General features: G+C 38.4%; 1 protein-coding gene across 1 annotated transcript in view; it reads left to right on the top strand.

The window, feature by feature from the left end:
* LOC106874426 (nuclear receptor subfamily 2 group E member 1) overlaps positions 1 to 27,500 on the top strand; it is a 55,144-nt gene that overhangs the window by 15,484 nt on the left and 12,160 nt on the right. The window contains exons 2-5 of the mRNA XM_089339638.1: positions 3,748 to 3,834; positions 9,425 to 9,506; positions 10,670 to 10,688; positions 11,405 to 11,540. Coding sequence (XP_089195764.1) covers positions 3,748 to 3,834; positions 9,425 to 9,506; positions 10,670 to 10,688; positions 11,405 to 11,540 — 324 coding nt within the window. The remainder of the gene's footprint in view (positions 1 to 3,747; positions 3,835 to 9,424; positions 9,507 to 10,669; positions 10,689 to 11,404; positions 11,541 to 27,500) is intronic.

The raw sequence follows: 27,500 nt of genomic DNA, 5'->3' as shown, positions 1-27,500 counted from the left end.
GTCACGTGGTGTGTGTGGGGAGGTAAGAAGGGTAGTCAGTCGGATGATTGACTAGTTGGCTAGTTGGCTGGTTGGCTGCTTTGCTGGAGGGTGGAATGGTTGGATAAACTTGGATGGTGTCTGGCTGGATGCGTATATATTTATTTATTTATCAGTTATCTTGTACTGGTTTCAGTCATTGGATTGCGGCCATACCGGAGTAGTCTTGAAGTCATTTTAGTCAAAATCGACTGTAGGAGGCTAAACATAAAGGGAACAGACAACGACAGACAAAGAGATTAAGTCGATTGCATCGACCCTAGTGCGTAACTGGTACTTATTTAATATATATATATATATATATATATATAGTTGAAATTTATAGAAAAGATGATGACAAGTGTATGAACGACATGTTCATATATATATATATATATATATATATATATATATATATATATATATATATAATGTATGTATGCATGTGTGTGCGTATGATTGTTTTATGTGTGTGCATATATTTTTCTAAGTTTAGAACAAATATATAGAAATATATATATATACACATATATATATTTCTATATATATATGTATATATGTATGTATCTACGTATGTATCTATGTATGTATGAATGCCTTTTATATATGTACACACACATATATATATGCATATGTACACACATACAAATATACATGCATATATACGTACATATACACACGCGCACGCACGCACACACACGTACGTATATATACATATATATATATATATATATATATATATGCACATACCTAAGTACATATACATAATTGTTTCTATGCATAGAATGAAACATATACGTTTAAAGATATATATATATATATATATATATATATATATATATATATATATATATATATATATATATATAAATATATATATATATATATATATATATATATATTTGTAGGTGTACATGTGACTGTCATCTTGACAATGTTTACTCGAGAGTCAAAGGAAGCTAAATAATGCCATTCCATTGTGTAATTCAGGTGACATTTCGAAGAGTGCCACTCTGTGATGGCTATTAGTCATTTGACGACGACTGGAACTGAAGAACTTGCGCCGATTCAATTTGTTCTGTTTTGGCAAAATTTTACACAAATACGCCTACCCAGAAACGTATGAAGTACATGAATGTAGGTTCAGGTATATATGTATATGTGTATATATATATATGTATATGTGTATATATATATATATATATATATATATATATATATATATAGATATATAGATAGATAGATAGATAGATTCTTTTATTTGTTTCAGTCATTTGGAGCACCACCTTTAGTCGAGCAAATCGTCCCCAGGACTTATTCTTTATAAGCCTGGTACTTATTCTATCGTTCTCTTTTGCTGAACCGCTTTAGTAAGGCATGTGGAGGATACAACGAGCAATATTTATTGCATTTTTGACTTTGAGAAAAAATGTATTATTTTACAAATGTTCGCGACTTTAAAGAAACTTTATCAGCCAAATAAATGACCTTTTCTAAATGCATTCAAAACGCTATAACATATTCAGAACGCTATTTCAAAAAATTATTTCTCTCTCTTGGAGCATACAAAAGACAAATTAAGATGGAACAAAACGAGTAAAAAAAAAATTAAGGTAAATTTGCCTCTTCAAATCTGCAGAATTGCATTTTTAAAAAGGCTCATGCATATTGTTATCCATCCCTAGAGATCAGAAGGATCAGAGATGCAACAAAAATTGAAAATATCTAGGGAAAATAAAAGAGGATCATGAAGAAATGGCACATGATATGAAATTAACGAATGTCTTCTAAATCTAAAGACGCAAATTAAAATATTCTCTATAGCATCTTCACAATCTGCCAGTCAGGCTCCTTTTCTGATATATTAATGCATCATGGTATTAAGAAGAAGAATATTAGACTGGTCTTTGGAACATAAACTAACGAGGAATTTTGAAGGAAAGTTTTAATTTTGATCACTCTAAAACAGGGAAGTTGGATCAGAGAAATGGGAGCGGTCTCAAGCAGGCTGGTAGGACAGACCTTAGGCTAAACAGCAACAACAACAACAACAACATGTCAATAATGGAGACTACGTGTGACGATGGTGATGAAATCAATAATTATAACTTAATGAGTTATAAATTGCCACCATAATTTGCTAATATAAGAATATAATGAAATTGTAACGAGACCCTGCTATAAATGCAACGCGTATCTCATTGCACCCTCTCCTCCTTAGACGAACAACTTGTCCGATGTAAAATTTCACTGAGGCAGACGATCTTAACAATCCATTATTGTCCTCTTGTCGTCGTCGTCTTTACTTTTCAATCCCGACTCCGTCATTCTTTGTTTTGTTATACACTTTACCTTCTGCCATAAACCTTTAACCCTAATAACGCAAATAACACACAAGCGTATACGTATGTATGTATGTATGAAAGTGTGTACATGTGTGTATGTGTGTGTGTGTGTGTGTGTGTGTGTGTATATATATATATATATATATATATATATATGTAATGTTTGTATGCCTGTATACATACACGAAGCCTATCTATCTATCTATCTATCTATCTATCTATCTATCTATCTATCTATCTACATACAAAACTACACCAACAAAAGCACCGTGCAACAACACCAGCTCAAGAGTAAAAGACCTTATCGTTTCCATTCTTTAACCTCACCATCAGCAGCAGCTCCATCAGCAGCAGCATCACCGCCGCCGCCTCCATTGTAAACATTATCACCATCACCGTAACCAAATTTCGCTACCATATGGACCAGACACTTGGCAGGCCTTGTACTCAGTCTGCACTCCCCCCCCCCTGCTTGCACCGTACCCCATCTTCTGTCGTCCCCTACTTCAGTTTTCAAGAGAGAGAGAGGACAAACCACTTCTGCTTACATATGTCACATCACCTACCAGCTTCATCAAGGAGGAAATCACGTGGAAGAGTGTCGCGGCTCGGGCGTTTCCACACGACAGTTAGATCTGCTAGAAAAAACAAAATGTAATGGATCTCTCTCTCTCTCACTCACGTTTTGTTTTATAACAAAATATAATGGATCTCTCTTACTCTCACTCTTTCACACACTGCTTAACGCCCAGGTCGACTTTGCCTTTCATCCTGTTGGGTCGACAAATCGATTTACCCCCTTTTCCCCCAAATTGCTGGCCATGTGACAATATTTGAGCCCATTATTATTATTATTGCTAAGGCGGCGAGGTGGCAGAACCGTTAGCACGCCGGGCGAATTGCTGAGCGGTATTTCGTCTGTCTTTATGCTCTGAGTTCAAATTCCGCCGAGGTCGACTTTGTATTTCATCCTTTTGGATTCGATAAAGAAGTACCAGTTGAACACTGGGGTCGATGTAATCAATTCCTTCCCTTCCCCAAAATGGCTGCCGTTGTGGTAAAATTTGAAACCATTATTTTTATTATTATCATTGTTGGTAAGGCAGAGAGCTGGCAAAATCATTTATCTGCATTTCGTCCGTCTTTACGTTCTGAGTTAAAATCTCGCGGAGGTCCACTTCGCCTTTTCGGGTTTCATAAAACAATTGACAGTTGTAATTGACTCCTTTCTTCCCCCAAAATGGCTGCCCTTGTGGAAAAATTTGAGACCATTATTATTATTATTGTTGTTGTTGCTGTTGTTGTTTGTTGAAGTTTATTCCTCATATCCCCAGTACATGTGAAGTTTAATAATTTCTTGTTATTTCTTCTCTCTTCCCTCCAGACCGGCTGGTTCTAACGAAATGTCCGCCAGCGGTTGATTCAGTCACAGAATATGAACATAACTGTAACAGCCTCCACTCAAGAATAGGTAAGTGAAACTCAATCATTATAAATGTGTCTGACTGATGTTGAATAATTTCATAAGCTGCAACTGAAAGTTTCACGGAAGTGATCCGCTGTTTCAGCTCCAATAAAACTTTGCATTACTCTGTTTCTCTCTTCTGTTTCCTCTCACTCTCCTCTTTCGCCCTACCTTTTATCCCTTTCCCTCTAATATTTGTCACATTTTCCCCTCTCTTACATAAACGTATACTCACCCCCTCCCAGCCTACTTCTTTTACGCCATCACTAATCACCGACCCGTCATCCAAGTCCTTCGATTAGCCTGTCTGTCTGTCTGCTTTTGAACCGTTTGGAATTCAATCTAGAGAGACATGTAAACAACTAGTGACGAAAGGATCCCTCACAAGGAATGCCTGCAATGTCACCCACGTGACCTTTTTGTCACGCACCTCTCCCTGCTCCACCACCAGTCTCCCCACACTCGCCTCACTCCATATCAGTCATGTGACCGTGGCGTAAGGGCGTGACGCTACCGCATAGTTAAACTTAAGATCTTTCCACACACACACACACAAACACATTAACACACACACACTACCCCCCCCCCCATGTTCAAGTCAAACAAAACCTTATTATGTTTTTCTAATTAAATATTATTATTGTTTACAAAAATTGTTGAAATATCTTGTTAATTGTGGAGCTATGACCAGTTGGTTACCCATAGATTTTAACAACAAAATCTCATATATATATATATTATATATATATATATATATATATATATATATATATATATATATATATATATATATATATATATATGCGACGAGCTTCTTTCAGTTTCCGTCTACCAAATTCGTTCACAAGGCTTCGGTCGGCCCGAGGCTATAGTGGAAGACACTTGCCGAACCATGTGGTTTGGGAAGCAACTGCTTAGTCTTCTACTATAACTAACAGATCGATAGAATAAGTACCAGGCTTGAAAATAAAATGAAGAGATAAGATGTACTGGGGTCGATTCGTTCGAGTCAGAAAGATTCTGCAAGGCGGTGCTCTAGCATGGCCGCAGTCAAATGACTGAAACAAGTAAAAGATAAAAGATATATGTATGTCTGTGTATATATATATATATATATATATATATATATATATATATATATATATGTATGTATATATATATATGTATGTATGTATATATATGTATATACGTCCAGACACAAATATACACATGGGCACATACACACACACATCTTACACACACACACACACACACACACACACATTACACACACACACACATTACACACACACACACACACACACACACCTTACATACAAAACAGAGAAGTCAGACAGAAGGTGCCAACGATTTATGCAGAAAACAGTTTGAAAACGATTGAAGCAAATAAAAAGTGATTGTTTATTATTTTTTTTGTCTTTTTTTATTTCCCTTTGATTTCAATGTTTTATTCTTCCTTTTCTTTTTGTACTGTTGTTTGTTTTATACGTATTTTTCGTTTATATTTTTATTTTATAAACAAATTCTTACCTTTAACTATTCCTGGTGTTAAGAATTTCTCTTTACATACTGTTTGTTGCCAGTGTTGTTGCTGTTCTTGTTGTCATTGCTGGTATTCCTGTTGTATTTGCTTTTACTGCTATTGTTGTTGTTGTTGCAGCAGCAGCAGCAGTAGTAGTAGTAGTAATAGTAGTAGCAGCAGTAGTAATGGTAGTAGTATTAGTATTAGCAGCAGCAGCAGTAGTAGTAGTTGTAGTTGTAGTTGTAGTAGTAATTATTGTTGTTGCTGCTGCTGTTGTTTAGGCGGTTGTTGGTGCTGTTATTTATGTTGAAGTCTGCGTTATTGTTGTTGTTGTTGTTGTTGTTGTTACAGTAACAACAACTACAACATCAACAGCGGCGGCAATAGTAGCAACCACTACCACCACAGTCAACCACAACATCAATGACTCTATCCAAAAGCAACGACAACAAACGGAACAAAGACAACAGCGAAATGAGTTTAAAAAAACAGTAGCATAAAAATAAAAAAAACAATAACAGCAACAACAAAAAAAAGGAGTCGTCAGACCATCCAATGACAGAAACAACAACAACAACAACAACAACAACAACAACAATAGCATCAAAACTAGCGAGATAGAAAATAAACGAAACGACAAGAACAGGAATGAAAAATAAAATGGAAGCAAAAAACACAAATTTCAAAATGTCGCCAGCAAACATACTTCCGCCAGAAAATCAAATTTAATTCGATCGAAATTCCTTGATTATTTTATTATTAATTTTCTTTTTATATATCGGTGCAAGGAGTGGTTGTGGGGTAAGTAGCTTGCACACCAACCACATGGTTCCAGGTTCAGTCCCTTGGAAGAAGCCCGTCGTGTGTGTGTGTGTGTGTGTGTGTGTGTGTGTGTGTGTGTGTGTCCTCCTCTCACCCACCATCGCTTGACCACCGATGCTGGTGTGTTTACGTCCCCGTAACTTAGCGTTTCGGCAAAAGAAACCGATAGAATAAGTACTAGGCTTACAAAGAATAAGTCCTGGGGCTCGATTTGTTCGACCAAAGGCGGTGCTCCAGCATGGCCACAGTCAAACGACTGAAACAAATAAAAGAATGTCTTCTCCTTTTAGTTCTTATTTATTCATTTTATTTATCTATTTATTTATTTGAGCAACGAGTGCCGTCGGTGAAGTTTGAAACCGTAATTGTAAAGTATGTTGAGTGTTTGTTTAGAGTTTTGTGAGGTGGACAGAACCGTTTGACGATTCGTTGGCAAAGGTTTGCATCTGAACAAGTCTAAAATCATTCTTAACCTGTTTTGTCTGACGCGTCAAACATTAAACCCAAACACTTTCATTCTACCCAACAACACCCACCACCACCACCACCACCACCGCCTTCACTATTTCTTCTTTGTCTTTTTCGTCTTCATCGTCTCTCAAATTCTTCCTCCTCCTTTTCCTCGATAATCACAAGAATTACGTCTCTAACAGCGAATGTTTTCACTTATAAGTGTCTTCTTTTTGTTTGTTTTTTTTTTGTTTTTTTTTTACTTCAATATTTGTTTCTTCTAAATTGTGTTGAAACAAACTGAAATAAAATGAAATAACAAAAACAATAAAAATAAATTACGAAATAACTTCGGTTAGCTTTGTATTGAGTATTTGCAGCGCATGCTCACGCGCGCGCGTGTGAGAGAGAGAGAGAGAATTCGCATTTCTGTGTGTGTGTGTTTGTGTTGGGAGGATGGAGCTGGTTAAGGGCTAACATGGTTGAGCTGATGATAATGATGCTGATGGTGCTGATGGTGGTGGTGATGATGATTGTGTTGGTGGGGGTATCAGTGAGGAAGACACCACGCTTTACTCTTTTGTTTTTATCCGCTGCATTTCTTACATAAAGAGTAATGTTTCGATTCCGATGGAAGTCTTTGGAGTTTTTCTTTATTCATTGTGTCTTTGTAATTAAAGGACGCATAATTTTCGCCCCAACTTTCCGTCACAGACTATGACGGAGGCAAAAACCCTTGACCGTTTCCTAGAAAGAGTAGGAGGAGGAGAAAGAAGAGGAAGAGAAAGAAAAGGAGGAGGAAAAAACAAGAAAAATAAGAAATATACGCGAGAACAAAAGAATGAAGTAGAGACGGAAGAAGACGAAGAAGAAGAAGAAGAAGAAGAAGAAGAAGAAGAAGAAGAAGAAGAAGAAGAAAGAAGGAAAGAAAAGAAAAACGGAGAACAAGAAGGGTACGACAGAGTAGAAAGGGATGAAGAAGTGAAAACGGATGAAAAAAATATTAAGAAGAAAAAGTAAAAAAATTGAAGACAAGAGGCGAGCAAAAGAGGAAAGATTGCAAGACATAACTGGACAAAGTTGTAAGAGATTATTGGCAAATACGGGATTTGCTTTTTTATTTATTATACAAATACCGCCAGTGTGTGTGTGTGTGTGTGTGTGTGTGCGTATCTATAAGTATCTATATATATGTATGTGTATATTTATAAATACATACAGATATGTGTGTATATGTATATAAGTGTCGCTAGGTTATATATATATATATAATGTACATATATGCATATGTATATACATACGTATTATGCATTTATATATGCATACGTATGTGTGAGTGTATACGTGTATACACAAATATATGCATACACACATACACATATATGTATATATATGAAAGAATGTGTGTCATTGCATGCAAACGTATTTAAACACGTTTTCATACGTGGTTTATGTGTACGTGTGTGTGTATTCGTGCGTGTTCTTGAGTGCAAGTGTATTTGTGTTCGTGTATAGGTGTGTATGTGTGTATGCGTGTGTATGTGCGTGGCGGTGTGGAGAGGGGTGTAGAAGAATCTAAACTTATAATCCCTTTTGTCGCGGCCGGAGACAATCCATATCAGAATACTTGTTAGATTTGTTTCTTCAGTCGGTTGTTGTGTGTTCTTGTGATTATTAAATAAAGACCGTGCAAAGCCAATAGCAACGAGGAACAACGCACACACACACACATGTATATATACATATCTAAACTCTCATATACATTACACATATACACATATATACATGCAGCCTTGATTGCCGTCTAAGAGCTCAAGAAATACCAATACAACTTCCGGTGAAATAATGTCGGAAGATTTTTTGAGATTACAATATAATACCAAATTTTTGATTTCTGTAGCTTCAACAAGTGTTATGGTGTTTCTCTCTCTCTTCCCCTCTCTCTCTCTCTCTCTCTCTCTCTCTCTCTCTCTCTCTCTCTCTCTCTCTCTCTCTCTCTCTCTCTCTATCTCTCTCTCTCCCTTTCTTCCTGTATGTGTGTATCTGTGTATTTGATTGTTGTATATGTATACAGAGCATAAGTTTTGATTAGCAAATCTACATCCTAATGTAGATGTTAATGCTTTCATCTAAGAATTAATAGCATTAAATGTACATACTAACACATTTCTCTCTCTCTCCCACTTCCTTCCTTCCTTCCTTTCTTCCTCGTTCTCTTTATCTCTCTCTGTACTTATCTGTCTGTCTGTCTATCTATCTATCTATCTATCTATAGAGGCTGTGTGGTTAAGAAATTCGTTTTGCAACCTGATCAACGGAACAGCTTGCTCGTGAAATTAACGTGCAAGAAGTTGAGGGCTCCACAAACACGTGTACCCTTAACGTAGTTCTCAAGGAGATTCAGCGTGACACAGACTGTGACAAGGTTGGCTCTTTTTAAATTACAGGTACTACTCATTTTTGCCAGCTGAGTGGACTGGAGCAACGTGAAATAAAGTGTCTTGCTCAAGGACATAACGCGTCGCCGGGAATTGAACTCATGACCTTACGATCATGAGGCGAATGCCCTAACCACCTGAAACATGCAAAAGATAAAATATAAGATATATAGTGAATTGAATTTGTTCGACGAACGTCTTGAGTTGATGCTCCAGCTAGCCGCAGTCCATTGACTGAAACAAATAAAAGAGTAATGGTGTAAATACAAACGCTTGTATGAAAGTGTAACCATTTAATACGATATTCTCGTCTCAATGCAATTATGTTCGTTGCCCCTGATTGCGAATATTTTCTATTTAAAAGGTCGGATACTGGTTGATGTACCCTGCAAAGTGTGCCAAGACCATTCCTCGGGTAAACACTATGGAATATACGCTTGTGACGGGTAAGTTGCTGTCTCAGAAACTACCTTGTTTTATATCTTTGTTCAAATATATACGCAGACACTGAACTTGAGTCAAATCTCAGTCTGACAAAAACAGTAGAAAATTCTTTCAAATCACCCATCTTTATTATTAAAAAAAAGAAATTAGGAGAAATATTCCTGATAATTTGAGTGAATAGATTTAATTTAAATCATTTTATGTAAATTAATTATGTATCACAATAATGTAATTATACATTTAATGATGTTTATACTAATGAAACTTCTGTTGAGTTGAATTGAATTATAGGCTATAAGTAACATTTTATGTTTTTCTGCTTATATTCTAAATATGTTACCCTTAAAGATGGTTTTAACGGATTCTGTGTAAACTTGGATTGACTGCAACGTAATAATGTGTTGGTGTTTAATGAACTGTTATTAATTGAGCTCTTAATTATCGTTATATATGTATGTATGTGTATTCCTGTCCCACCTATCCTACCTCTCTTCACCCCTATCCCACCTTTATCCTACCGTTATTTTCTCCTTTTCACTCAACCTCTTTCTTCCAGTCATTTCATCATGCTGAACCGTTAATCCCTAATCATTTTTTTCTCTCCGTTTTTTTTCTTTTTTTTTTTACCTCACAATCCTTTTTGTCGAAGATCATAAACTCGAAACGTCAAAGATTTTTTCCATTCTTCCCAAGCGTTAAACTAATACATTTACTTGTTGTTCTTTCACTTGTCTTCGTCTTTTCCTTTCTGTAAATTTGAGCTATTCATATATATCCCAAGCACACACACACACACACACACACACGCAAATGAAAAGTGATATGATTGTTTTTTTTTTCATTTGTCTAGCTCGTAAACATCTAGCGTCTTACTAAGTTGAGATCACAGATTTAGTGGTAAGACGGTTTGACGTCTATTTTTAGCATACAAGGGATCCACTTAGTGGTATCTCATATTGTTTCATACTAATTATAGTTATTGCGTTTCTTGGTACTAATATCATGCATGCACACATACACGTATACACACTTATGTGTGTAAGTGTATGTGTATATATATATATATATATATATATATATATATATATATATATATATATATATATATATATGCATGCACATTATATATCTCATGTATAATTTATCCAAAATTTATATTTTTCAGCTGTGCTGGGTTTTTCAAGGTGAGTCGTCCCTTTGTTTTATTCCTTAATTGCTACACACATATATGTCCCCCACACCTTTTCGTCGTCGTCGTCGTCGTCGTCGTCATCATCATCATCATCGCTAACTCAATCGAAATTTTCCTCTCCCCACCCCTCCCCAGAACATTATTATCATCATGATAATCAGCGTTGTAAATTACGTAGAAAATCCTCGCTTTGGTGATTCTGATAACAATGATGATGATGATGATTGTATTGGTAGTGTTTGGTGGTGACGGTGAGGAAGACGGCGTTGATTATAATATTGCAGGTGATGGACAGTGCCTTTCTCTTTAGTAATTGTACATCGACATAAACCTTTCACTCATCCTCTTTTTATGAATGTATGTATGTATGTATGTATGCATATATAATAATAATAATAATAATAATAATAATAATAATAATAATAATAATATTGAGATGGAGAGAGTGAGAGAGAATCGATACATAGATTGTACAGGAGGTGCAAGGTGTGCCAACGGAAGAGGTCAAAGCGATTGCAGGGCAACGTGAAATGAAATATTTTGCTCAAGAACACTGTGCGATCCGAGAATCGAACTCATAATGTGACGATTATGCATGCATACATACATACATACATACATACATACATACATACAACTTTATATGTGTTTCTATGTTTAGCTCTGTTCAGTTGAATAACTCCATATCTTCGTCCATTTCTCAACCAGCGCTCCATACGTAGAAACAGACAATACATATGTAAATCCCGTGGCCAAGGTAATTGCCCAGTGGATAAAACACACAGGAACCAATGTCGAGCATGTCGACTGAAGAAATGTCTCGAAGCTGGAATGAATAAAGATGGTAAGTCTTTCCCCTCGATTTATTTACCAGCTTTAAAAATTTATTTATTTATTTGATCAATTGCTTGTCGCCTCGTTTTTTACCTGTCTCTCTTCTGGTTTGACAAAAGCATGCACGTTATAAAAAAATAAAAAAAAAACATGATTCTTAATTCCAGAACTGTTTAATCAGTGAGGTGCAGGTGTGAGTGTGTGGTAAGAAGCTTGCTTCCCACCCACATAGTTCCGGGTTCAGTCCCACTGCGTGGCAACTTGGACAAGTGTCTTCTATAGTCTCAGGTCGACCAAAGCCTTGAGAGTGGATTTGGTAGACGGACACTGAAAAAAGCCCATCGTATGTATATATATATGTGTGTGTGTGTGTTTCTGCTTGTCCCCTCCCCACAACGCTTGAGAACCGGCATTGGTTCTCGTATCAAGCGGTTCGGCAAAAACAGACAGAATAGGTACCAGGCTTCAAAAAAAACAAAAAAACATCGAGGGTCGATTCATTCGACTAAATGTTCTTCGAGCTGGTGCCCCAGCATAGCCGCAGTCAAATGACTGAAACAAGTAAAAGAGTAAAAGAATCAAAGAATATATATATATATATATATATATATATATATATATATATATAGAGAGAGAGAGAGAGAGAGAGAGAGAGAAAGACTGGCAACTAAACGCAAATCGATTGAACACTTTGAATCTTTTAAGCAGAAATCAGTGTCGGCGTTCCACTGAGTAATGTTTTATCAAATGTCAGGGACGACAGTTTGATTGAATAAATGGAAATTGCAACTTTAATTATCGTCTTTGACCGTGAAATAAGGGATGTGGAGAGGAGGAGGTCACACTAAACACGTAGCATGAGCAACGATACTCTCCTAACACAAAGAACATCCGTGCCGTTCACCACCGAAAACGCCATTGTATTCTAACCGTTGTTGTGCCAATACTCGCAATTTGCCAGCATCTCACGAAATCCATATCCAAACGATCAAGAATGTTCTTTCCGTTGTTGTTTTTGTAGTTGTTGTTGTTGTTTTATTGCATGTTATTTTATATACTTTATTTTATTATTTTTAGTGCTTTTTGTATATATTTCCCTTGTTTTATTACTTCCTTGTTCACCTACCTTTCCCGTTTCTTTTCCCTCGTTGATTTTTTTTCCTGGCTTTTTTCCCCCCTTTTCATTTTCTTATATGATTCTTGCACGTATTTCTTCTTCTTCTTCTTCTTCTTCTTCTTCTTCTTCTTCTTCTTCTTCTTCTTCTTCTTCTTCTTCTCTTTCTTTCTTTCTTCCGTCTTTTATTATCTGCTTTGTTTGTTTACTAATCTAGAGACATATTTTAGAGTATTTGGTGGTAACCAGCCAAATCAATTTAGTCTAACAACAGGGGAAGAAACCTATTGATTGCGACACGAAGTTTTCCGGAGCTCTTTTAACGCTGGAGATGCGAAAAATACAACATCTATTGTTACCACTTCTCAGTCCACCCCACACCCACACCACAGCTAGATTTATTATTGAATAGTAACCATAAACAGAGAATAAATGCTAAATATTTCTTTTCTTCACGTTAAAATACCTTGAGATTTTTTTTTCTGGTTTTCTTGTTGCAATTTGTTGTTTCTTTAATTATTAATGTATTTAGATATTTATTTATTTGTTGAATTTAAACATAACATTCTGATTTCGTTTACTTATGCGGTCATGTTTGTGCCATACAGGCGTAGGCATAACCATGTTGTTGAGAATTTTGTCTTAGAGTCACGTTATTCTAGGTTCGATCACAATTGTGTTCGAACTTGAGGGTAAAAGAAAAAGAAGAAGGGCTTATCATAGCATCAGATTGTTCGAAACCTCGACAAGGATATTTTGGAGACGGGAAACTATGCGCAAGCTCATCGTCCGGACTGCTATAACAGGCTGTTCTTAAGTCATCGACCGGTAACCCCCATTATAACCATCACCAACAGCGTCACCACCACCACTACCACCTCCAACGCCAACACCGCTGGCTCTCTACTGATCAAGGGAGTTCTATTTACTTCAGCACCTCCTCTCCACAAGAAACAAGGGCCAACTAGAGGGGCTAAATAACAGTAACATCACCCTTGTATATACGTTTGTGTGTTTGTGTTTGTCCCCATCCACCCACCCTCGGTTGACAACCGGTGCTGGTGTGTTTACGTCTCCGTAATTTAGCAATTAGGCAAAAGAGACTGATAGACTAACTACTAGGCTTACAAAAAATAAGTCCTGGGGGCGATTTGTTCGAGTAAAGGTGGTGCTCCAGTATGGCCACGGTCAAATGGCTGAAACCTTTAAACAAATAAATAAATATATACTGTGGTCGATTTATTCGACCAAACCCTTCAAGACGGTAATTACCCCAGCATGGCCGCAGCCTAGTAACTGAAATAAATAAAAGAATACAAGAATAGAAAAATAAATGTAATAAAATACAACAAAATAAACAAATAAGGGGTTGCCATAGCTGGAACCCCTTTGATCGGACCTGGTCGGCAGAGGTGGTGGTGGTGGTGCGGGCGGAGGGGGTAAGAGAGGGGGTTAAAACGACGCAGCAAAAACAACAGATCAAGTAGGGGCCTTAAAGTGTCTGGCCTCGGCTCTCTACTGTTCAAGGGAGTTCTATTTACTTCAGCCCCTCCTCCCCACAAGAAACAAGGGCCAAATGCACCCCACCACCAATCCCGCCCCACGTAACAAGCGGCCAAATATCCCCCTCCCCTTATATTCCTCTTCTGGCTCCTCCTTCTTGTTCTTCTCCTCCTCCTCCCTTATTAAATAGCAATGACCATTAACAAATATTTCACTTAGAAATAAAGGGAAGCAGTTCAACGTTGGTTTTATAATTCGTGGTAGTAGTGGGAGTATGGATGGTGGTGGCGGCGGAGGCGGTGTTGGTGATGGTGGTAGTGGTGGTGGTGGTGGTGGCAGCAGCGGTGTCTGAGGCTGCGAAAGCTCTTGGATGTATGCGCGTAAGATTATTGTGCATTCCATGTTTGTGTGTGTGTGTGTGTGTGTGTGTGTGTGTGTGTGTGTGTGTGTGTGTGTGTGTATGTGTGTGTGTGTGAAACTAAACGAACTTAAGTTTGATTCCTTATATTCGTAGGTGTGTGATGGCGACGGTGTTGTTGTTGGTCACGATAGTGGTGGCGATGGGGGGAGAGAGTAGAGTCGAACTCGATGATGATGATGATGAGGATAGTGGTGGTAGTAGTGGTGGTGGTGGTAGCGGTGGTGGTGGCACTGGTGGTGGTTGCAGTGGTGAGAAGTTAAATCTATCTATCTATCTATCTATTTATCTCTCTATCTATCTATCTATCTATCTGTCTGTCTGTCTGTCTGTCTGTCTGTCTGTCTGTCTATCTATCTATCTATCTATCTATCTATCTGTCTGTCCTCCTGTCTCCCTCTCGCATCGATAGCTCTGCAGCGAGTGACTGTTTTTTTTTGTTTTTTTTTTTATCAAACTCCTACTGCAAAAGTTTCGGTCCCTTGCTAAATCCTTGTGCGCCCCTTTTTCTTCAGTTTTTAGCGTGGCTTAGCTTGGCTCCTTTACTCCGTCAAAACCCTAACACAGCATTATCCTCCTCTCACCGTCGCCTCACCTCCTCCTTCTCTTCGTCCTCTTCGAAATCCCACCACCGCCTGTCTTTCCTCGATTCCTTGGATATGGGTTTCATCGCCTCCCACCCTAACCTCTCCCTTTCTCTTCGTCCTCCTCTTCGTCCTCACCATTCCTCCCCTACCCCCACATGTCTCATCCTGCAACTGATAATCCCCCATTCCCCCCTCACCTTTCATCCCCATTACCTCACCAACACCCCCACCATCCCAATTTTTCTTGCCTCCAGTCTGACGACAACCAATTAACTCTGCCGACGATCGGTAACACTTTCATGGCGTAAAATACAAGGGGCTGCGAAATATGGGACTTAAAATAGGGAGGTAAATAAAGGGACCGAATAGAATTAAAGAACGGAGAGGAGGTGTTCTGTGGTGGTGTGTGTTTAGGTGTGTGTGTGTGTGAGTCTATGTGAGTGTTTTCCTACATAATTATGTGTGCTTAATGTGTGTATGTCTATATGTATACATGAGTGTGTATACGTATATATATATATATATATATATATATATATATATATATATATATATATATATATATGGGTGTATGTGTGGGAGTATGAGTGTATATAGTATTATATATTTGAAAAAAATGAGTAGAAATGGCTTTACTGATAAATTTTCCACTTCAATAATTAGACGTTTATAGGCAGCGAGCTGGCAGAAACGTTAGCACGCCGGGCGAAATGCTTAGTAATATTTCGTCTGTCTTTACGTTCTGAGTTCAAATTCCGCCGAGGTCGACTTTGCCTTTAATCCTTTCGATAAATTAGTACCAGCGAAACAATGGTGTCGATGTAATCGACTGGTTCCCTCCCCCAAATTTCAGGCCTTGTGATTATAATAGAAAGGGTTATACCTTTCAATTTATTATTCCTTTTGTCTGAGTGTTACCTGAGCACTTCCATCTGCAGTCCTGTTTTTATTCTTCGGTTTAACGAAATTATTTTTCGGTTTTACGAAAATATAATATTATGTATGCATGTATGTATGTATGTATGTACGGGTGCATGAGTGTACACATATTGTCCATATGTAAATACATGCATACAGATATATATATATATATATAAAGGAAACAGACAGAAGGAGGGTGAACAAGACAGAAGAAAGTGAAAAGCGAAGAAGGGAAAAGAAGAGAAAGTGAGAGATAGATAGATAGATAGATTGAGAGAGAGAGAGAGAGAGAGAGAGTGGAGATAACGTGTGGTTGCGAAACTTGAACGAATTTTCATTAGCCAAAAAAAGAACAAAAAAAAAACCAATAAAATAAATATGAATAGAATACAATAACTAAAAAATAACTAACACAAAAAAACCTCATTAAAATCTGAAGAGAAAATAAACGGAGATTAATATCGGCCACCACAGCCTCCTCCCACTTCTCCTCCTTCCAATCACTTCCTCCAGTCACCCTAAAACCAAGTCAGTATTTATCTCACACTCACCTTCTGCCGATATTTTTTGTGGGAGGAAACAAGCCTTTAATTATCTAATTTTTTGATTGCTAATTATAGGTGTGCGCATGGTATTGTAGTTAAGAAGATCGCTTTTAGACCATGTGGTTTCGGGTTCGGTTCCGCTGCGGGGTGGGGCTGAGACTTTGGGTAAGTGTTTTCTACCATACCCTCGGGCCGATCAATGCCTTGTAAGTGATTTTGGTAGACGAAATCTGTGAGGAAGACCGTCATACAGTGTGTGTGTGTGTGTGTGTGTGTGCGTGCCCACCTCACCGCTTGACAACCAGTGTTGGTTTGTTAACGTCCCCATAACTTATCTTATCGACTCTGAATAACACGACGACGATTATTATGATCATTCTTCTTCTTACTATTATTATTTATTATTATCATCATTATTATTATCATTATTATTATTATCATTATTTATATCTGATATAGTTATTACAGTATTTATTCACTTGTATTATTTTCACCTCCGCTTCTTTCATCCTATTTCTCCATCACAACCCACACGAGGACACACACACACACACACACACACACACACACACACACACACACACACACACACACATACACACACACACACGCACGCATACACAGACACAGACACACACACACACACACACACAAACCCACACCCACTGCGTTCGTGTCACACTTACCCCTTGCTCGGAAGCCATATTTTGTTCTACTTTCACTATCATTGTTGACATTACGGTGAAGCTGTAGCGTTCACCACAATGACATCTCATTCTGCTCCAGGCAGTGAGAAATTATAGTTTTATTTGAATTTCCCAAAACACACAATATGATTTGTCAAGAGAGGTAAATCACCAGATTACTCCGTTCCTTCCGTACTTATTCCCCCCACGCTCTCTTCACCTTCTTTCTTTTCTTACTTTCTTCAATTTTGTTGTTGTTGTTGCTTTCTCTTCTTCCCTTCCTCATTTCGTTTTAGACTTCCTGTAAGTAGGCTTCCCTGCTGTCAATCTGTATTTATCCATCATTAATTATTTGTTGTCTAATTCTATTTAACGAAGATGTTATTACTTCTCGTCCCCCACCCCCTCCCCAGTCACTACTACAACCACCACTACCAATACTCCCATCACCATCACCATCACCAATAACAACGCCAATTCTAACCACACCACGTCAAAAAAAAATACAGAATTCGGCAGAGTTTAAAAGTCCTTCAATGCCGAGAGAATGGCACCTATTTGGCATTTCGTTCATATAAAACGTCAATATATATGCAAATCAATTGCCTTCTTTTTTCTTGATATTACCACACACACGTATGTATATATATATATATATATATATATATATATATATATATATATATATATATTACGATGACAAGATTTCCAGTTAATTCGATCAACGAAACAGCCTGCTCGTAAAATTAACACGAAAGTGGTTGAGCACTCCACAGAAACGTGTACATACATGTAGTTCTCAGGGAGATTTAGCGTTATACAGAATGTGACATGGCTGGCGTTTGAACTACAGGTAACAACTCATTTTGCCAGCTGAGTGGATTGGGGTGACGTGATATAAAGTGTCTTGCTCAAGGACAGAACGATTTTGGTTGGCTGATCGTACAGTATAAATATACGTGATTGACCCAAAACACCTTTAAGGCTAAATTGACATTACACATCCACCCGTTTAGGTGTAAAAAGAAGTGCAGCGTGACGACGCTTGCGATATATTTTTGGCCTTTGAAAAACACAGTTGGATCAAGGATTTATATTACTTGGTAGAGGTGAAAAGTAATATTGTATAAACGTTCGAGCACCAGAAAGATGCACTGCAGTATCTACTAAGAGGTCATGTGTTCTCTGTTCAAATCCTGCTATGGATGCCGACTTAACATTTTATTCCGCAGGCTGATAATCTCGATAAAATAAATAGTATAATCGTGGTCTTGTACCTGCATAAACAATTAACAAGTTGGTTCTGATCTTCTTATCGAATGCTTTGATTTCGATGCTCGAAATGTCTGTCTCCTCGCTCCGAAGTTGCTGTGGTTGTTATTGTCGCTGCAGTGGAGATGGTGCCTGTTATATAATTGACTCTGTGAACAACAAAAATAATAAATGAATAAATAAATAGGTAGATAAATAAATAAGTAAAGCAGCCACTGTTGCTTGTTAGCAACTAGTTGTTTGCAGGCGACCAACAATTGATGTATTAGCGACAATAGATTTGCATGTAAAAGTGAACAAGGTTTTGCCATTAAATATTATATGTACCGGAAGTAGAAGCAATAGTGGTAAAATGTAAATAAGCTGACATCGTTCAATGATGAAAACGTTTGGCACACAAAAATGACAAGAGTTCGTTGTGTATATTTATTTCTGTGTGGAGATAAAATAATTGTTTCGAACTCTTAGCTTCTTCAGCATGTTTGCAGTCAGAATTGCTGGTTGTGTCATTTACTATTCTCAAGCTTTTCGGCAGTTTTTACTGCATCAGGGCATTTATTATTATTATTATTATTATTATTATTATTATTATTATTATTATTATTATTATTATTATTATTATTATTCATGAAGCAGTGAGCTGGCAGAATAGTTAGCACGAGGGACGAAATGCTTAGCGGCATTTTGTCTGTCCTTACGTTTTGTGTTCAAATTCCACTGAAGGAGGTACTGGGCTCGATTCATTCGAGTAAACCAAATTGTTCAAGGCGGTGCCCCAGCATGGCCGCAGTCTAATGACTGAAAGAAGTAAATGATAAAAGATTTTAAAAAATGATTATTTAGACTGGAATCGCGATTCGTCTGTTATTCTATCTCTGTTGTTTCTATGTCTCTCTCTCCTCCTCAAGGCTCCAGTTCTTTCACTCTCTCACTCTGTCTGTCTCTCTTTCTGCCTCTCTCTACCGTCTCTTTGCTCCATCTCACTCCCACTCTCTCTCCCGTTAACAGCAGTTGTTATTTGTTAGCATATTTTTCTTGCATTTATAATTTTTTTTTTCATCTCCAAGAGCCTCACATTAAAACTTTTGCTAGATCAATTATTCTCTCCCCTTCTTAGATCACACACACACACACACACACACACACACACACACACACACAAACACACACACACACACATGCACGCACACAACGAAAGACCATCATTTCCAACAACAACAGTAATAATTCGCTTCCAGCAAAGTAAATAACAACAACAACAACAATGATACTAATAATAATGATAACGCTAATAATGCTTTTTTTTTATTCCCCCCCCCCAAGGGCCACAGACGACGTGGTGGGGAGGGAGACGTTATAACAAGTCCAAATTACAAAATGGGAGGCGTTTCCCATTTTACACAGAATGTGATATGGAAAGAAAAACCCTAAACAAACAAGCAAATGAGAAATAAAGGAAAAGTAGTAGCAGTAGTAGTAGTAGTAGTAGTAATAATAATAATAATAATAATAATAATAATAATAATAATAATAATAATAATAATAATAATAAAACACAAAGAAAAAAAGGGGCCGATAAGCCAATATATTTAAAATCTACTGATTAAAGTTAATTGGATGCGGTTTCATAGCCGGGGTTGGGGTTAGCAGCATTGACGGTGGCGATTGGGGGGTCATTATTATTATTATTATTATTATTATTATTATTATTATTATTATTATTATTATTATTATTATCATCATCATCATGTTGACGATGGTGGTGGGTGGTGGAGGTGGTTGCGTGTGTCAGAGACGGCAAGAAGACTCTCGTTCAGGTCCCATTTTTCTTCCATGCATCTAATAGTCCCCTTCCCACCACCCCGTCCCTATCATGTACACCTCTCACCGCAACCCTTGCAACTCCTGCAACATGGCTTCCCAGGCAACACTTGAGGATTCTCTCTCTCTCATATATGCGTTTAGCATGTGTTTAAGATTTGTTTATTAAACACACACAAACACTAATACATATATATATATATACATGTGTATGTGTGTATTGGATACTTATGTAATTATCCCCCCCCCCACCGCTTCACCATCGGTGTTTGTGTGTTTACGTCGCTGTAACGGAGCGGTTCAGCAAAAGATGCTAATAGAATAAGTACCAGTTAACATTAATAAGAAAATAATGACAATAAGTACTGGCGTCGATTCCTTCCACTAAAAAAAATTCTTCAAGGCGGTGCCCCAGCATGGCTGCAGTTCAATAATTGAAAAGAAGAGATAACATATTTCACTCATTTTCCCCTTTCACTTTTGGCAATAATTTTTGTATCTCTGTCTGTCTGTTTGTCTATCTATCTATCTAATCTATCTATCTATGTATCTACGACTATATATCCTTCTAACTTTGTGTTTATGTATCTCTCTCTCTCTCTCTCTCTCTCTCTCTCTCTCCCCCTCTCTCTCTCTCTCTCTCTCTCTATCTTTCTGACTGTCTCTTTATCCATCCATCCATCCATCCATCCATCAATCCATCCATCCATTAGTGTACCCGTGCACCGTTCCATTTCCTAAATTTACTCTCTCTACAGTCATATCTACACAAACACACTGTAGAATTAACTCGTCTTTTGATAATCCTCTAAAACCGCCACCACCGGTCCCACAACCCATCCACTAACCCCCTAGCCACTACAATACCCCCCAATCATCTCACCCCCTCCCAACCATTCGTCCTGTCACCCTGTCTTTCTATCGGCCATCATATTGTCCCTCAGTTCTCCTACGATCCGAACGCGGAGCGTGTCTTTTCGAAAGCCTGACACAAGGCAATTTGTTCAATGCCAACTTGCTTCTTTGTCAATTATTAACGAGAATGAAAGGAGGAGAACGCATGCGTATATACATACATACATACATACATACATACATATATATACATATGTATATGTTTGTATATATATGTATATATATATGTATATATATATATATATATATATATATATATATATATATATATATATATATATGTATATGTATATATATGAATGTATGCGTATATACAGACACGCGCGCGCAAGCACACGCACAACATACACTCACATCTCTTGGGTGTAGGAGAAATTAGAAAAAGTTAAGAAAAGAAAAAAATATATAAAAAGATGAATATTGACACAGATTTACGCTGAGGAGGGGCCGGACTGCACACACACACACACACACACACACGTGCATGTATGTGTGTTTGAATGAATGTGTATACACACACACACACACACACACACACACACTTGGTTAGAAGAAAGCGGACATCCACTAATAATCTAAAACTCCACTTAAGAGCACATACATTTAAGCATACATACAGATATACAGACATACGTAAGTACATACAGCGATGTAAGAAGTATGATTCCCAACCGTATGGTTCCGGGTTCAGTTCCACTGTGTATAAATCTTCCACCGAGGAGGGAGCCGGTTTCCAACAAAGATACAAGGCTCCATCTTTTGGATGTAGTTAACATACACAAATTCACATTTGGAACTTGAAAAAAGTCTTGCATATTTTTACTGTTCCACTCACAGATTGCACTTGTAATATACGAATCAGTCGGTCGATTTCTCTTTCTGAAAATCCCAGTTATGTATGTATGTATGTATGTATGTATGTATGTATGTAAGCGTGTGTGTGACATGTATGTGTGTATGTAAGCGTGTGTGTGACATGTAATTAATATACTATCATAAGATGCCGTGTGTTTGTTTGTATTGGAATATAATAGGGAAGTGAAGAGAGAAAAGTAAATGAAGCAAGGGGGAGGACGGGATCATGAGTTGGAGAGTAAAGGGAAGAGGTGGGAGAAAGTATCAGAAAGCTGGAGAAACAAGACAGATAGAGAGAGAGAGAGTGTGAGAGAGAGGCGGGGGAAGAAGTGTGAGGAGTATCTTGTTAGCCTGTTTTTGGTGGTTCAAAACCATCTAACAGTCCTATTGTGATGGATCCGGTACAGTGCATTGTGGGATGTTAAAAGCACAGGGCTGTATCACTAATAACAGCAACAACGAAAATGACGACGACACCACCGCCATCGTCATAATCATCGTCGTAATCACCATCACCATCACCATCATCATCATCATTATCATCCACGTCGTCGTTATCGTCCTCATCATCGACATCCTCACCGTCATCCTCACTATAACCCATCATCATCATCATCATCATCATCACGACCACCAATACCATCACTCACCCCTCCTCCCATCATTATCATCATTATCATCATCATCATCACCCTCCTCCTCTTCCTGCTCCTCCTCCTCTTCCTGCTCCTCCTCCTCATCATCATCAACTTTTCAATATTCGACTGCTTTCTCTCATACATTTCTCTCTCTCCCCCTCTCCCCCTCTCTCTCCCCCTCTCCCCCCCCTCTCTCTCTCTCTCTCTCTCTCTCTCTCTTTCTCATCTTCGGTAATTCTGTCTCTCTCTGTCACATTTCTCTCTCTCTCTCTCTCTCTCTCTCACGCACACTTACCTCTCTTTTTCACTCTTTTTGTCTCTCATTCTTTCCCTTTCTCTTTCGTCTCACTCTATCATTATGTCTCTCTTCCTCAACCCCCTTCTCTCTCCCCACCTCTTTCTTCCTCTCCCTCTCCCTCTCCCTCTCCTCCCCTCTCTCTGTTCTTCCTTTCCTTGGCTCATGGCACACCTTAACCGTAGAAAGAAAGAAAGAAAGAAAGAAAGAAAGACAGGAAGCTTGAAATAAATACACAGAAAGTCAGGGTCGAAAGCGGGTGGCTTAGTGAGAGGTAAATAATAAAAAGGTAATATATATATCGAGGGAGAAACAAAAATGGGGTGGATGGCCGGATGGATAATGGGTGGATAGCGAGGGTTGAAAAAAAATTAAAATGGCAGCAGCTGCATAAACAAATTTATTTTTTCTCAATGGTCTCCGTCTATTGAAAATGGCCTTCACTGTTGATTTTTGGTACGGAATCTATTTCGGACGATTACAGAGTCGTGGGTATGTATGAGTAACAAGGATAATAATGATTATGATGGTGGTGGTGGTTGTGGTGGTGGTGGTTGTGGTGGTGGTTGTGGTGGTGGTGGCGGTGGGGTGGCATTGTGTGTATGCAGAGTGTGACTCCTGTGATTTCGTCTCAGTAAGGTTGATGGTGGCGGTGATGGGGGTGGGGTCGTATACAACGCCTCCCCTCCCTCTCACACTCCACCCGTCACCCCCTTCATCTCTCTCTGTTGGCCTGTCTGTCTTTTCTAATACCCCTCCTCTCTCTCTCTCTCTCTCTCTCTCTCTCTCTCTCTCTCTCCCCACCTCTGTCTCATCTATTTCATGGTAGTTATGTTTTAGGGGCCACTTTTCGCTTATTGACGCTTTTGTTATTGTTCCTTAGCCCAAAGTCAGCCATGATGGACCAACAGACGGACAGATAGACAGACAGGCAGTCAGACAGTAGATAGATAGATAGATAGATAGATAGAGAGAGAGAGAGAGAGAGAGAGAGAGAGAGAGAGAGTGAGGGAGAGAAATATGAACAAATATTCTATCTATGGGTATACCATCTTTCTGGAAAAGTGTACCTTGGACAACATAAAACGATATTTCTTTTTATAGAACTGTAGAGATTTTGATGTTTGAAGGCGATTTGAGTGCTATTTCTAGCGATCACGTGGCGGATGTTTCTTTGTATGAAATCATTGCTGATATACCTACATACATACACACATAAAAGGCAATGAATGTCACGATGTATATATGTGAACTTATATAAATATATATGTATGCATGTATGTATGTGCGTATGTATGTATGCGCATCTGTCTCTTTCTCTTCTTCATCATCATTCTTCATCTTAAATCACTAAAGTACAGCATCACCAACACCGCCATCGCCGAACCCCCCACCACCACCACCACCATCACCACACCCTCCTCCTCATTCAATTCAAATTCAATCGTTCACTTATTGACTTCTCTGCAGCAACAACAACACCCTTGTTCCTTCGCTCCGACCCACCACGATCAACCCCACTCACCCCACCACCACAATCTTCACTCCATACAATTCTCATTTCTTGTATTTACAATGGCCATCACTGTATAACAACAGCACCCTCCCCCCAACAAGAACAACAGCAACAATAGCCGTAGTATAGTTAAGCTGTCATCCACCCCCCAAAGCCGCCATTATTGCGACCCCCGTTTGCCATTCTCGAAGCTATTTTTCTTCAATTACTTGGCAAGTGACCTTCATAAAAGGCAATGAATGTCACTACTTTTTGGCTCTCAGCTCCGCGTGCCGCAATATCAATTTGTGACACACCATGTTTTCATGCTTTTTTTGTTTTCAGCAAGAATTATTATTATTATTATCATTATTATTATTATTAGATAGATAGATAGACAAACAGACAGAAAGACAGACAGACTGGCTGACTGACTGACTGACTCACTCACTCACTCATTCACTCGCTCATTCACTCACTCACTGACAGATAGACAGACAGACAGACAGTAGACAGATAGACAGACAGACAGTAGACAGATAGACAGACAGACAGACAGACAGACAGACAGAGAGTAGACAGATAGACAGACAGACAGACAGACAGATAGATAGATAGATAGACAGATAGATAGATAGATAGATAGATAGATAGATAGATAGGTGATAGATATATAGATAACTTTCTTTTATTGGCCACACAGGGCTGCACAGTGAGGGGACAAATACAATTGTAGAACTTTTCTTTTAGAAAAAAAAAAAAAAATTCCGATCCAAAGGGATCGGTAGAAAAAAAAAAGGATCAAAAGGGATCGTGTATCACAGAAAATGTTTAAGGTGTAAAAAAGGTAACATTAGGTTTATCTATGAAGAGAAAAGCCTACGGAAAAGACCACTGTAACCTCACCAGGGAATAGACACATGAGAGCAAGGTGCTCTCTCTCTCTCTCTCTCTCTCTCTTATTTTATTTTTCTCGATTTACAGGATCATGCATACATATATACACACACACACTCACGATGGGCTTCTTTCAATTTTTGTCTGCCAAATCCACTCACAGGGCTTTGGTCGGCCCGCGGTTACAGCATATGTCATTTTTCCTAAGTGTCACGCTGTTGGTATTGAACCCGGAACCATGTGGCTAGGAATCAAACTTACCACACATCCATGGACATATTTATTTGCTCTTCCTATCAAGTCGAACGGCCATGCCGAAGCACCTCCGTTTTGGTATTAGTGTTGGCGGTTTGTATAGAAACCCCTCACACGCCATCCTCCAGCATAGAAAATTTCTATTAAAAAAAAAAAAAAAAGAAAATCGGGTTTCACTCCCATTCAATATCGTATGTTGGGTCTGTCAATAGCCGGGGTATTATAATATAACCAGATCCCTAAAGCTTGTTTCAGGGTAGCGTGTGTGGTGTAAGACGGGTTTGGGAGGCATTCTTGATTCAGGCACATCGTCACAATTAAGGGGACCGGTGTGTGAATGGTTAAGCATTCTGGTAGGCATGGACGTATTTTGGTCGATAGGTAGGTAGGTAAGGAGAAGGTATGTACATAGGTAGGTACAAGGGTAGATACGGGGTAGGTAGGTAGGTAGGGAGGGAGGGAGGGAGGGAGGGAGAGAAACAGAAGTGTATGTAGGCCGGTAAAAAGGTAGATAATTAGGCAGACTGGTGGCTAAGTGGGTTCATTTTTAACCCTAGGTAAGTAATAATGGTGTCAACCTCTCTACCGGTATTGATTGTATCTGTGCACGTGTGTGAGTGTGTTTGTGTGTTTGTGTGTGTGTGTGTGCGTGTGTGTGCGTGTGTGTGTGTGTTGTGCGTGTGTGTTGTGCGTGTGTGTTGTGCGTGTGAGATGGGGAGACGAAGTAATCACGGATTCTGTGAAGCATTTGCTTCGAGCCGTCCTCTTCCCCATCCCACCTCAATGCATTACTTTTGGCGGAGGAAATAGATGATGAAGACGACAGTGACGATGAGGATGATGATGACAACGACGACTACTACGGCGATGGTGATGATGTTGAGGATGAAGATGTTGGCCACCATCACCACTGACACTACCACCGTCTTCATCCTCAACATTATCATCATCGCTTTAGTCATCGCCATCACCATCGCTCTCATCATCATCATCATCATCATCATCATCATCATCATCATCATCATCATCATCATCATCATCATCATCATTGTCATCATCGTCAAAAGTAAAGGCAATGTATCGATTAGACAAAACTGATGATTAAACAAGAGCTAAACCGGTAGACAAACAGACAGACAGACAGATAGATAGATAGATAGATAGATAGATAGATAGATAGATACATAAAACACTGGGGTCGATGTAATCGACTACATCCCTCCCGCAAAATGTTTGCCCTTGTGGCAAAATTTGAAACCATTATTAAGACGACGACGATAACGATGTTAATGACAATCACACTGAATTGATAACAAGACTACAATATGATGATGATGATGATGATGATGATGATGATGATGATGATGATGATGATGATATTAATAGTGAAGTAGTTTAAGAGAGTAAACGAGAAAGTTAAAAGTAGTCGAAAGGAAGTGGACATTTGGGAAATGGTATTTGTCGAGACGGAAATTGTTGAAGACCGCAACAATAGTTGGAACATTCTAGAGAAGGAATAACAAATAAATTAAAACAAACAAAAGACCAACAATAACAACAAAGCAACAGAAAAAGAACGAGAAGACGTAAACTAAATAAATCCAAACATTACAAAAGAAAATATATAAAAGAAAAAAAAAGGATGAAAGAAATACAAAATTGTCCAGCAGTGGAGAACTCTGATTGTATGACGTCACGTAACCGGAAGTTGGTGATCCGTTTGTAACGTGTGCAACTGAGAAGTTCAACGGCA

Source organism: Octopus bimaculoides, chromosome 22 (genome assembly GCF_046866305.1).
Source record: "Octopus bimaculoides isolate indiv1 chromosome 22, ASM4686630v1, whole genome shotgun sequence".
In the NCBI taxonomy this organism is placed as follows: domain Eukaryota; kingdom Metazoa; phylum Mollusca; class Cephalopoda; order Octopoda; family Octopodidae; genus Octopus; species Octopus bimaculoides.
The sequence above is the reverse complement of the archived record's forward strand: the minus strand, read 5'-3'. Positions and strand labels throughout refer to the sequence as shown.